General features: G+C 42.9%; 1 protein-coding gene across 1 annotated transcript in view; it reads right to left on the bottom strand.

Annotated features, from left to right (window-relative positions):
• ppil2 (peptidylprolyl isomerase (cyclophilin)-like 2) overlaps positions 1–13,982 on the bottom strand; it is a 48,017-nt gene extending 34,035 nt beyond the window's left edge. The window contains exons 1-9 of the mRNA XM_065026926.1: positions 13,847–13,982; positions 10,837–10,886; positions 10,644–10,689; positions 10,431–10,493; positions 10,050–10,101; positions 3,581–3,632; positions 2,517–2,608; positions 321–410; positions 100–175 (exon numbers count right to left, since the gene is read on the bottom strand). Of these exons, the coding sequence (XP_064882998.1) occupies positions 100–175; positions 321–410; positions 2,517–2,608; positions 3,581–3,632; positions 10,050–10,101; positions 10,431–10,493; positions 10,644–10,689; positions 10,837–10,886; positions 13,847–13,878 (553 nt within the window). The 5' untranslated portion in view covers positions 13,879–13,982. The remainder of the gene's footprint in view (positions 1–99; positions 176–320; positions 411–2,516; positions 2,609–3,580; positions 3,633–10,049; positions 10,102–10,430; positions 10,494–10,643; positions 10,690–10,836; positions 10,887–13,846) is intronic.
• Between the last annotated feature and the right edge of the window lie 438 nt (positions 13,983–14,420).

Below are 14,420 nucleotides of genomic sequence, written 5' to 3'. Positions count from 1 at the left end.
CCCTATGGCCCCCTACCCTCTACATAGTGCACTACTTTAGACCAGAACCGTATGGTACAATAGATAGGGAAGAGTTGACCGTTTGGAACTCAGACCCACCAGGGTCCAGTACTTTGAGGTTGTTCTTGACGTGGAAGAAGTCCGAGACATTGAACTTATCCAGGTTGGTTGGATCCTGTCGTGTAGAAACAAACACCAGAAAAAGTTAAGGACTCAGGACTACATTTACAACCTGAATACTACATTTCCCATGATGCTTATAGCAGGCTTCAGGCTCAGAACAGACACGATGTAGATCAGTAAACATCCATATTGAATACCTGCAGGGTGATGATGTCCTGTCTGGTGAAAGGTTCATCAGAGAGCAGGTCTCTGTAACTCTTCGTCTTGATGTTGAGCTGTTCCACAGCCTGAGGTAAAGACACTTCTTAGAAACAACGTGTGGAATCATCATCATCATCAGGTGGGTGTTAATTTAACCTTTATTTAACCAGGCAAGTCAGTTAAGAACAAATTCTTATTTTCAATGACGGCCTAGGAACAGTGGGTTAACTGCCTTGTTCAGGGACAGAATGACAGATTCTAACCACTAGGCTACCTGTCTAACCACTAGGCTACCTGCTGGTTACTAGTCCAACACTCTAACCACTAGGCTACCTGCTGGTTACTAGTCCAACACTCTAACCACTAGGCTACCTGCTGGTTACTAGTCCAACACTCTAACCACTAGGCTACCTGCTGGTTACTAGTCCAACACTCTATCCACTAGGCTACCTGCTGGTTACTAGTCCACCACTAACCACTAGGCTACCTGCTGGTTACTAGTCCAACCCTCTAACCACTAAGCTACCTGCTGGTTATTAGTCCAACACTCTAACCACTAGACTACCTGCTGGTTATTAGTCCAACACTCTAACCACTAGACTACCTGCCTCTAACCACTAGGCTACCTGCTGGTTACTAGTCCAACACTCTATCCACTAGGCTACCTGCTGGTTACTAGTCCACCACTAACCACTAGGCTACCTGCTGGTTACTAGTCCAACCCTCTAACCACTAAGCTACCTGCTGGTTATTAGTCCAACACTCTAACCACTAGGCTACCTGCTGGTTACTAGTCCAACGCTCTAACCACTAGGCTACCTGCCTCTAACCACTAGACTACCTGCTGGTTATTAGTCCAACGTTCTAACCACTAGGCTACCTGCTGGTTATTAGTCCAACGTTCTAACCACTAGGCTACCTGCTGGTTATTAGTCCAACGTTCTAACCACTAGGCTACCTGTCTATAACCACTAGGCTACCTGCTGGTTATTAGTCCACCACTAACCACTAGGCTACCTGCTGGTTACTAGTCCAACACTCTAACCACTAGACTACCTGCTGGTTACTAGTCCAACACTCTAACCACTAGACTACCTGCTGGTTACTAGTCCAACACTCTAACCACTAGACTACCTGCTGGTTATTAGTCCAACGTTCTAACCACTAGGCTACCTGTCTATAACCACTAGGCTACCTGCTGGTTACTAGTCCAACGCTCTATCCACTAGGCTACCTGCTGGTTACTAGTCCAACACTCTAACCACTAGGCTACCTGCTGGTTATTAGTCCACCACTAACCACTAGGCTACCTGCTGGTTACTAGTCCAACCATCTAACCACTAGGCTACCTGCTGGTTACTAGTCCACCACTAACCACTAGGCTACCTGCTGGTTACTAGTCCAACACTCTAACCACTAGGCTACCTGCTGGTTACTAGTCCAACACTCTAACCACTAGGCTACCTGCTGGTTATTAGTCCACCACTAACCACTAGGCTACCTGCTGGTTACTAGTCCAACCCTCTAACCACTAGGCTACCTGCTGGTTACTAGTCCAACACTCTAACCACTAAGCTACCTGCTGGTTATTAGTCCAACACTCTAACCACTAAGCTACCTGCTGGTTATTAGTCCAACACTCTAACCACTAGGCTACCTGCTGGTTACTAGTCCAACCCTCTAACCACTAGGCTACCTGCTGGTTACTAGTCCAACACTCTAACCACTAAGCTACCTGCTGGTTATTAGTCCAACACTCTAACCACTAAGCTACCTGCTGGTTATTAGTCCAACACTCTAACCACTAGGCTACCTGCTGGTTACTAGTCCAACACTAACCACTAGGCTACCTGCTGGTTACTAGTCCAACACTCTAACCACTAGGCTACCTGCTGGTTACTAGTCCAACACTAACCACTAGGCTACCTGCTGGTTACTAGTCCAACACTAACCACTAGGCTACCTGCTGGTTACTAGTCCAACACTAACCACTAGGCTACCTGCTGGTTACTAGTCCAACACTAACCACTAGGCTACCTGCTGGTTACTAGTCCAACACTAACCACTAGGCTACCTGCTGGTTACTAGTCCAACACTAACCACTAGGCTACCTGCTGGTTACTAGTCCAACACTAACCACTAGGCTACCTGCCGCCCTCGTGTGTGTGTGTAAAACCCCCAGAATATCTTACCTCGTGAGAGAACACATTGCCAGTGAGCTTGTTGGTGACGATATGGGAGTTGTTTGTGAAGACTGTGTACAGGACGGGACAGTGGTATTTACCTGGCCAAATGAAAAAGCAGGGTAGTTACCATGACGGCCCCGTGGTCAGTTAGCAGTCTGTCCTACGATGATGGTCTTGTGGTCAGTTAGCAGTCTGTCCTACGATGACGCTCCTGTGGTCAGTTAGCAGTCTGTCCTACGATGACGCTCCTGTGGTCAGTTAGCAGTCTGTCCTACGATGACGCTCCTGTGGTCAGTTAGCAGTCTGTCCTACGATGACGCTCAGGTGGTCAGTTAGCAGTCTTGTCCTACGATGACGGCCCCGTGGTCAGTTAGCAGTCTGTCCTACGATGACGGCCCCGTGGTCAGTTAGCAGTCTGTCCTACGATGACGGCCCCGTGGTCAGTTAGCAGTCTGTCCTACGATGACGGCCCCGTGGTCAGTTAGCAGTCTGTCCTACGATGACGGCCCCGTGGTCAGTTAGCAGTCTGTCCTACGATGACGCTCAGGTGGTCAGTTAGCAGTCTTGTCCTACGATGACGCTCAGGTGGTCAGTTAGCAGTCTTGTCCTACAATGACGCTCAGGTGGTCAGTTAGCAGTCTTGTCCTACGATGACGCTCAGGTGGTCAGTTAGCAGTCTGTCCTACGATGACGCTCCTGTGGTCAGTTAGCAGTCTGTCCTACGATGACGCTCAGGTGGTCAGTTAGCAGTCTGTCCTACGATGACGCTCAGGTGGTCAGTTAGCAGTCTGTCCTACGATGACGCTCAGGTGGTCAGTTAGCAGTCTGTCCTACGATGACGCTCAGGTGGTCAGTTAGCAGTCTGTCCTACGATGACGCTCAGGTGGTCAGTTAGCAGTCTGTCCTACGATGACGCTCAGGTGGTCAGTTAGCAGTCTGTCCTACGATGACGCTCCTGTGGTCAGTTAGCAGTCTGTCCTACGATGACGGTCCTGCAGTCAGTTAGACTTGAGACTAAAGTTGGGAACGAAAGTCGTTCGGAACGCTTTGAATATCACTGAAAAACCTACCATCGTTGTTCTTGGCGAAGTTCAGCTTGATGAGGGACTTCGCTTCCAATTTCTGAGGGAGAAGAGAAGGAATGAGAATGTGCCTTTGAATGAAGAGAAAAAAAACGTCCAGTTTGAGTATTTGTTGCAGCTCGTTCCAGTCCCTAGCTGCAGTGAACTGAAAAGTGGAGCGACCCAGGGATGTGTTTGCTTTGGGGACCTTTAACAGAATGTGACTGGCAGAATGGGTGTTGTATGTGGAGGATGAGGGCTGCAGTAGGTATCTCAGGGGGGAGTGAGGCCTAAGAGGGTTTTATAAATAAGCATCAACCAGTGGGTCTTGCGACGGGTATACAGAGATGACGAGTTCACAGAGAGTATAGAGTGCAGTGATGTGTCCTATTTTATTTATCCGTTATTTTACCAGGTAAGTTGACTGAGAACACGTTCTCATTTGCAGCAACGACCAGGGGAATAGTTACAGGGGAGAGGGGGATGAATGAGCCAATTGTAAGCTATAAGGAGAGTTGATGGCAAATCTGATGGCCGGATGGTAAAGAACATCTAATAAATGTACTGGCTCAAATTGATGATGAATTATTTATAAAGCAGCCAATTGGTTTTCTACCCTGAGTTGAAGAGGCAATGTTCTAATACATTTTAAAACACACAAGAGACCAGAGCAAAATGGACAGTGTGGAGCTGTACCAGGGACAGCGACCTCTAATGGTCAAAATACGGGTACTTTATGGTAAATAATGCTGGCGACTAAAATGACTCATTTACTCTGAGTGGTTTAAAAAAATATATATATATATTTGATAGACGCAGGAGTGGCTTCGGGACAAGTTTCTGAATGTCCGTGTGTGGCCCAGCCAGAGCCCGGTCTTGAACCCGAGCGATCATATGTGGAGACCTGAGAATAGCTGTGCAGCGACACTCCCCATTCAACCGGACAGCTTGAGAGTATCAGCCGAGAAGAATGGGAGGAACTTCCCAAATACAGATGTGCCACGCCTTGTAGCGTCAAACCCAAGAAGACTTGAGGCTGTAATCACTGCCAAAGTTGCTTCAACAAAGTACTGAGTCAAGGGTCTGAATATCTACAGTTGAAGTCTGAAGTTTACGTACACTTGTGTTGGAGTCATTAAAACTAGTTTACGTACACTTGTGTTGGAGTCATTAAAACTAGTTTACGTACACTTGTGTTGGAGTCATTAAAACTAGTTTACGTACACTTGTGTTGGAGTCATTAAAACTAGTTTACGTACACTTGTGTTGGAGTCATTAAAACATTTAAAACTAGTTTACGTACACTTGCGTTGGAGTCATTAAAACTAGTTTACGTACACTTGCGTTGGAGTCATTAAAACTAGTTTACGTACACTTGCGTTGGAGTCATTAAAACTAGTTTACGTACACTTGCGTTGGAGTCATTAAAACTAGTTTACGTACACTTGCGTTGGAGTCATTAAAACTAGTTTACGTACACTTGCGTTGGAGTCATTAAAACTAGTTTCATTTACTTGCGTTGGTTTCATTAAAACTAGTTTACGTACACTTGCAAGTTTCGAGTCATTAAAACTAGTTTAACCCGTACATCATATGCGTTAGAGTCATTAAAACTAGTTTACGTACACTTGCGTTGGAGTCATTAAAACTGGTTTACGTACAGATGTGCGTTGGAGTCATTAAAACTAGTTTACGTCACTTGCGTTGCTTCATTAAAACTGAGTTTAAGTCAATATCTACAGTTGAGTCATTAAAACTAGTTTACGTACACTTGCGTTGGAGTCATTAAAACTAGTTTACGTACACTTGCGTTGGAGTCATTAAAACTAGTTTACGTACACTTGCGTTGGAGTCATTAAAACTAGTTTACGTACACTTGCGTTGGAGTCATTAAAACTAGTTTACGTACACTTGTGTTGGAGTCATTAAAACTAGTTTACGTACACTTGTGTTGGAGTCATTAAAACTAGTTTACGTACACTTGTGTTGGAGTCATTAAAACTAGTTTACGTACACTTGTGTTGGAGTCATTAAAACTAGTTTACGTACACTTGTGTTGGAGTCATTAAAACTAGTTTACGTACACTTGTGTTCGAGTCATTAAAACTAGTTTACGTACACTTATGTTCGAGTCATTAAAACTCATTTTTCAACCACTCAACAAATTTCTTGTTAACAAACTATAGTTTTGGCAAGTCGGTTAGGACATCTACTTTGTGCTTGACACAAGTAATTTTTCCAACAATTGTTTATAGACAGATTATTTCACTTATAATTCACTGTATCACAATTCCAGTGGGTCAGAAGTTTACATACACTAAGTTGACTGTGCCTTTAAACAGCTTGGAAAATTCCAGAAAATTATGTCATGGCTTTAGAAGTTTCTGATAGGCTAATTGACATCATTTGAGTCAATTGGAGGTGTACCTGTGGATGTACTTCAAGGCCTACCTTCAAACTCAGTGCCTCTTTGCTTGACATTATGGGAAAATCAACAGAAATCAGCCAAGACCTCATAAAATAATTTGGAGACAACCACAAGTCTGGTTCATCCTTGGGGGCAATTTCCAAATGCCTGAAGGAACCACGTTCATCTGTACAAACAATAGTACGCAAGTATAAAAACCATGGGACCACACAGCCGTCATACCGCTCAGGAAGGAGACGCATTCTGTCTCCTAGAGATGAATGTGCTTTAGTGCAAAAAGTGCAAATCAATCCCAGAAACAACAGCAAAGGACCTTGTGAAGATGCTGGAGGAAACAGGTACAAAAGTATCCACAGTAAAACGAGTCCTATATCGACATAACCTGAAAGGCAGCTCAGCAAGGAAGAAGCCACTGCTCCAAAACAGCCATGGTCTGATGAAACAAAAATAGAACTGTTTGGCCATAATTATGTTTGGAGGAAAAAGGTGGAGCCTTGCAAGCCGAAGAACACCATCCAAACCGTGAAGTACGGGGGTGGCAGCATCATGTTGTGGGGGAGCTTTGCTTCAGGAGGGACTGGTGCACTTCACAAAATAGATGGTATGAGGAAGGAAAGTTGTGGATATATTGAAGCAACATCTCAAGACATCAGTCAGGAAGTTAAAGCTTGGTCGCAAATGGGTCTTCCAAATGGACAATGACCCCAAAGAAACTTCCAAAGTTGTGGCTAAGGGACAACAAAGTCAAGGTATTGGAGTGGCCATCACAAAGCCCTGACTTCAATCCTATAGGAAATGTGTGGGCAAAACTGAAAAAGCGTGTGCAAGAAAGGAAGGCCTACAAACCTGACTCAGTTAGACCAGCTCTGTCAGGAGGAATGGGACAAAATTCATCTAACTTGTTGTGGGAAGATTGTGGAAGGCAACCCTTTTTTACTAGGATTACATTTCAGGAATTGTAAAAAATGTTGTTTAAATGTATTTGGCTAAGGTGTATGTAAACGTACATACAGTTGAAGTCGAAAATGTGATATTTCCATTCATCTTTTATTATAAATTTGTAAACATTTCTAAAAATCTGTTTTGCCTTGTCATTATGGGGTATTGTGATGTCATTATGGGGTGTTGTGATGTCATTATGGGGTATTGTGATGTCATTATGGGGTGTTGTGATGTCATTATGGGGTAGTGCGTGTAGATTAATGAGGAAAACAACTATTTAATACATTTTATTATATGGCTAACAAAATGTGTGAAAAGTCATGGGGTCTGAATACATTCCGAATGCACTGTCTATCTTCACGAGAATACATTAGATAGTATGAAGAACCAATACGCCAAGACGCAGCTCCATACTACTTGTCAAACAAAGAACTGATACTGTATACTGGTCGTTTTTTAAATTTTTATTTAACTGTTGTTGGGGTGGGATTGGTGTGTGTGTGGGGGGGTCCATTTTACATTTACATTTAAGTCATTTAGCAGACGCTCTTATCCAGAGCGACTTACAAATTGGTGCGTTCACCTTAAGACATCCAGTGGAACAGCCACTTTACAATAGTGCATCTAAATCTTTTAAGGGGGGTGAGAAGGATTACTTTATCCTATCCTAGGTATTCCTGAAAGAGGTGGGGTATCATTTGATACAACTTACCCATTAGAAGGAAGAAGTTTGGTCCAAATTGGATGCTGGATATAATATTGAATACTATCCAAATACTATAATTATTTTTTAAATGGCAATTTGGGTGCAAAACCTTAATTTAGCAGAGATCACATTAAGATGTTTACAAACTAATGCTTCGGAAATTATAATCATCTGTTACTAACTACAGAAACGATTTCAGAACAGGCTCAGATGGTGGAAGCTGAAATCCTTTTTCTTGTGCTTTGAGGTGGAACGACACCTGAGTCATTCCTTCACAAGTGGAGAGAGAGCAAGAACCTCAGCAGGACTAGTCCAGACGTATCTAGAACAGGGATAGACAACCACAGCAGGACTAGTCCAGACGTATCTAGAACAGGGATAAACAACCTCAGCAGGACTAGTCCAGATGTATCTAGAACAGGGATAAACAACCACAGCCTCAGCAGGACTAGTCCAGACGTATCTAGAACAGGGATAAACAACCACAGCCTCAGCAGGACTAGTCCAGACGTATCTAGAACAGGGATAAACAACCACAGCCTCAGCAGGACTAGTCCAGACGTATCTAGAACAGGGATAAACAACCACAGCCTCAGCAGGACTAGTCCAGACGTATCTAGAACAGGGATAAACAACCACAGCCTCAGCAGGACTAGTCCAGACGTATCTAGAACAGGGATAAACAACCACAGCCTCAGCAGGACTAGTCCAGACGTATCTAGAACAGGGATAAACAACCACAGCCTCAGCAGGACTAGTCCAGACGTATCTAGAACAGGGATAAACAACCACAGCCTCAGCAGGACTAGTCCAGACGTATCTAGAACAGGGATAAACAACCACAGCCTCAGCAGGACTAGTCCAGATGTATCTAGAACAGGGATAAACAACCACAGCCTCAGCAGGACTAGTCCAGACGTATCTAGAACAGGGATAAACAACCACAGCAGGACTAGTCCAGATGTATCTAGAACAGGGATAGACAACCACAGCAGGACTAGTCCAGACGTATCTAGAACAGGGATAGACAACCACAGCAGGACTAGTCCAGACGTATCTAGAACAGGGATAAACAACCACAGCCTCAGCAGGACTAGTCCAGATGTATCTAGAACAGGGATAGACAACCACAGCAGGACTAGTCCAGACGTATCTAGAACAGGGATAACAACCACAGCAGGACTAGTCCAGACGTATCTAGAACAGGGATAGACAACCACAGCCTCAGCAGGACTAGTCCAGACGTATCTAGAACAGGGATAGACAACCACAGCAGGACTAGTTCAGATGTATCTAGAACAGGGATAACAACCACAGCCTCAGCAGGACTAGTCCAGATGTATCTAGAACAGGGATAAACAACCACAGCCTCAGCAGGACTAGTCCAGATGTATCTAGAACAGGGATAAACAACCACAGCCTCAGCAGGACTAGTCCAGACGTATCTAGAACAGGGATAAACAACCACAGCAGGACTAGTCCAGACGTATCTAGAACAGGGATAAACAACCACAGCCTCAGCAGGACTAGTCCAGAAGTATCTAGAACAGGGATAGACAACCACAGCCTCAGCAGGACTAGTCCAGAAGTATCTAGAACAGGGATAGACAACCACAGGTACAGTAGGATTTGGTTCCAACTTGGCACCACACCTGACCAACTGAGCTAATTGATCAGTTCAATGATGGTCTTAATTCAATACGCCTGTTTTCCAGGTCGGGTTTCAACCAAACATGTTTTGTACCTTCAGCACTCCGGGACCAGGGTTATTTACCTCCCTGGTCTAGAAACATCTCTCTGCAGCCAGACTAATCAACCCTGACAGCAGGATCCAGCTGGACGGACACACATTAAGTGTTGCTCTCTCACCCACACACTGACACATGTGCACCCTGATTGATACGAGCACGTCTCATCTATCAGTTGGTGCACATGTCATTATTATTATTATAAACCTGTCATGGCTTGACCTGGACATGCGTTTTATCCACCAAGTAGAAACTCAGTTACTTTAATTGAGGAAAGAATGGTAGCTGGTGTGCTAGGTGGGCTTCCCTGTAAAGTCCACATGGGAAGCCATGCACTCAGCCAGAGAGGAAGAGGCCAAGCCAGAGGTTTCACTCTATAACCTAAATCTGTCCAAAATAAGTCCAATGCGTTACTATGGGCTTATTTTGGACCGAAGCTTGTCGCCTTCCCGCCTTTGGGATAACGACTCCGATCGTTGGGACGGAGTCATGAGCATCTTGTCATTATATACAGATCTCTGACTCAGACGACCGTCTCAACATGCTGTGGAGGTTGACTCCCTCCAGTGGCTGGGAGAGGTACTGTCATGCTTAAAATAATCTATTTCTTAGACCTGCCAGGAACAATCCTGTTGTGGTTGGTTGACTACTTACCTCTCCAGAGATGGGATTGGTGCCAAACTTCTTTATCCAAGGAACGATGCTCCTAAAAGCACAGGACACAGAAGGGGTTGGTCAACACTACAGGCTGGTTTATACTTACTCTACGTATACAAAGCAAGAATGCTTAGCAAAATGGTGATCCTGCTTCGAGATAAATCGAGGGGCTGTTCACGCCTGCGTGGGTTTTGCTACGCAATGCCATTTATGCGTAGCTACTTGTAGTTCTGTCATGCGTACATACGTTGGTTATAGACCAGGCTTCAAAATGACAGTACTATTACAGATTTCAGCTTCCCTTTTCCATCAGTAAACAACCTTCCAGACTAAACCAGCCAGGGTATATCATAGAACTACATATAGATCTCTACTCACAGCAGGTCAAAGACGATTCCCTCGGGAGTGCACATGGGATATTCAAACGGCTGCAGAGACAAGCTGAAATGGGACAGGGGTAAGATTATTGAGTACACACAATTAAAATGTAGCATCACTGCAAAGACCTTACATTCAACACTAAGGTCACTAAGGTCTTTTTGCCTCTTACAAACTGTACTTTAGCTCAGGGCTGGTGAAATGATGTCTTACCTGCAATGGTCAAATGGAAGACGTCGAAAATTTGACTTTGGAATTTCTTAAAGATATATATTTAAAAAAAAAAAGAATGCATCAACATTGTTAGTTAAGAACTGTTCCTAATCATCAACATGATTCAGTATGTTTAGTAGTGAACAACTGGGTTCTACTCCGCCTCTTAAGGGACAACAGCAAAGAATCCTACCTGATTTTTTCCCTCCATAGAAATGGGTGTACTCAGCACATGTGATGTACCTGGAGACAAAACGAAAAGAAACCAACTGTGACACAGTCCTTGAACTTTAGAAGCAGGATAAAAACTCAAACTCATCAAACTCAATTGGAAAACTTGGTTAGATGGCAACATGTTCAGAAAACAACATTAAGTCAATGATCCAGCATGGCTAGCATACACACAGGCTAAAGTTACAAAACGCTGACGAAGTTCTCCCTATCACAAATTAAACCCTACCTAAAAGTTGATGACGGTCTGTCAACCGGATTTAAATTGAATAAAATTTGGGCAAATAATAAATAGTTAGCTAAAGTTAAGTTTAGCAAAAGCTAGGTAGTTACTAGCTAGCACCAATTATTATATTGCTTGCACCAATTATTATATTGACATGTCCTCAACGATTGAAGGCAGGCGACATCGGGTGGGAACCATTCTAGCCAATTAATCCTTATTTTAATTAGCACTTAAAATTAGGGCCAAATTCGAATTAGGGTTCGAATGGAGCAGAAACCCGGAAATCCGGGGCCAACGTCACAACTGGTGCCAGCTCGACCAGAATTCGGTCTGGTGACAACATGAAGTTAAGGCCACCAAAAGTAGAGAAGACATGATGAGGAATAAAATTCCAGATAGAAGTGGGTCTTGCAATTATAATATTGACAAAGTTCCAGTGAAACGTTCTGCTTTTCATCGGCAGGTTTTCTTGTCATGGTCCTTCATTTATAAACACAATTTTTCTCCACACAGATATTATATATGTAATAGTCGGGATATATTGTATAAAAATACCTCTCTGTTTTTAGAATATTGGTTCAGAAATAATATCCTATTGGTGAGCCAACTGGTAAATGCAGAGGGTCTTTTACTCAGTTATAAAGAATTATTATCACTTTACAAGGTCCCTGTAACACCTAAAGATTTTACAATTGTTTTAGATGCCATTCCCTCAGGTGTTGCTCTATTATTCAGGAACATGTCAAGACCTGACCCTCAGAGCCTATCTTCTATTGACCCTGTTGACTCATCAGTAGGAAAGACCTGACCCTCAGAGTCTACCTTCTATTGACCCTGTTGACTCATCAGTAGGAAAGACCTGACCCTCAGAGCCGACCTTCTATTGACCCTGTTGACTCATCAGTAGGAAAGACCTGACCCTCAGAGCCTATCTTCTATTGACCCTGTTGACTCATCAGTAGGAAAGATTTAAGACCTGACCCTCAGAGCCTACCTTCTATTGACCCTGTTGACTCATCAGTAGGAAAGATTTAAGACCTGACCCTCAGAGCCTACCTTCTATTGACCCTGTTGACTCATCAGTAGGAAAGATTTGTTTCTCTTTTGGTCCATTCAACAACAGAGCGATACGATCCTTGTTTCAGCAGGATGTTGTATCTATACCTTATGTCATGCCTTATTGGAATGGATTTATTGATAATATCTGTTGGAAAAAAGTTTGGATGTTGCCACACAGATACCTACTTGTTAACAAAATTAAGGAAGTTTCCTTTAAAATGATTCATAAATATTATCCTGCCAACCACTATATGAAGAAGTTTAAGGAAAACATCAACTCAAATTGCTCCTTTTGTAATGACCACCCAGAAACAGTTGTGCATCTTTTTTGGCATTGTATGCATGTAAGAAAACTGTGGCAAGACATCAGTAGGTTTATAATTGAACACATTTATGAATATTTTACACTATTGTGGAGAGATGTACTGTTTGGATTCTTTACATACAATAGAAATAAGCGTAATCATTTTTATGTAATTTAATTTCATTATTCTTTTGGCCAAATTTCATATACACAAATGTAAATTTACAACCAGAAAACCACATTTTCGTACCCTACAAAAATAAATTGAACTGTATTTTAAAAAAGACGGTTAAATGCTCTAACAAAAAAGCTGTTAGAATTGTAAGTATATGCATGTCCCTTAAGGTCCTTGTGTAATTGTAATGTGATATTGTACCCCCCAGCCCCGCCCCTAGCTCGATTGTCCATTGTTTGTAATTTATGTATGCTTGTGTTCCCTCATATGCTTTATGTATTGATTTGTTATTATTATTAAATTTTAAAAAACAAATCGGTCTGGTGACGCCGTTACTATGCAACCACCAGCTAGCTGACGGCACCGTGTTTAGCTAGCTAGCTCGTCTGGACTGGTTGCTGTTAGCTAGCATATGGACAAACAGTGCTACAGTAGTAAGACATGACACGAATTACCACCGGAAACTACATTCAACTTTTATGAGAACAGGTTGCCCTCGAATGTTAGAGACCTAACGTTAGATAGCAAATCAGAGTTGAAACAAGCCAACTGGAATTTTAACTGGCCAGGTCGTATTGAAAGCTACGTCATATCAAACCGTATATATTAACAGCCAATACTTTGGCATGGTAGGAATTGCGCTAGCGACGATGATAACCGTTTAGCAAGCTAAATACAAGGGTCTGAGTCTGTCTGGAACGACTATAGGGAAAACGTTGGATACAACACGGCGAGAGGGTGAACATAATTCTTACCAAGTTAGTTAGCGAAGCCAGCTGTAGTCGCATATTGGCTACCTAACAACGTGACATGATTCTGGAGGCAGCCCACCAAGGGCCCCCAGCCCACCCAAACCGGGTTGACTTCAAAGTGTCAATGGAAACCGGGCTTGAGAGGGGAGACGTGCGTTTGTGATCAACAGGCACAAATACATCGTTTTTTTTTCTCAGTTGCCGGAATACCACGTGCGTCCACCTACATCTGTACATTTATAACAGCCTAAACATTAACTAATTCAACACTGGCATAGACGTCCATACAAAAAGGGCACATGTCTCGCTTCGTATCTTCCTCTCTGCTAAAGCAGATAGATAGCTAGCGGCTAATCTGTTTATTTGCTCTCTGTTAGTGTAGTAACGTTATTTGGCTGGCTACTTTATCAAGCTTTTTGACGTTACATACTTGAAAATATTATGTTCAGAACTTACATTTTATCCTTCTGATGTTGACGCTTCCCCATTTTGATTGAGGTGTTAATAAATTACTATTAAACTTATTTCATAAACTATGTCGCTAGCTAGACAAAATATCAAAATAGACTTCGTCGTTTGACTAAACCGGAAGTTTTGAATTGTATTCGAGTTTGCGGAAGTACCATAGATATAGAGAGGGAGAATCTATCACAGATAGAACAATGAGACAGATATTTTACCGGATGTTTAAATATGAAGCATCCACTTGGCGTTTCCACTCACTACCAAATATGGTAGTGAGAGGAAGCCCAATACCCGGCAGTTTGAGAGGACTATTTTGTTTATTTTTTTGTTACAAACTGGCTTTTGGAAGAAATTATTCGATGAAGCATTAGATATCAAAACAGTTTTCTGTTCCCAAAACTACAATATGTTATGAACAGAGTGTAGGTTTTGTAGACTTTTCCCTTTGAAAAAGTTTTTTAAAAATGGCTTTGTTTTGGAGTGCAATGTCGAATATAGGTGTTCCCTAAAGGGAATAATATGCAGATGCTTGCTAGAACGCGCCAATAGGATCTCGCAAGCTCGT

Source organism: Oncorhynchus nerka, linkage group LG13 (genome assembly GCF_034236695.1).
Source record: "Oncorhynchus nerka isolate Pitt River linkage group LG13, Oner_Uvic_2.0, whole genome shotgun sequence".
Lineage (NCBI taxonomy): Eukaryota > Metazoa > Chordata > Actinopteri > Salmoniformes > Salmonidae > Oncorhynchus > Oncorhynchus nerka.
This window is presented reverse-complemented; position numbering and strand designations above follow the sequence as displayed.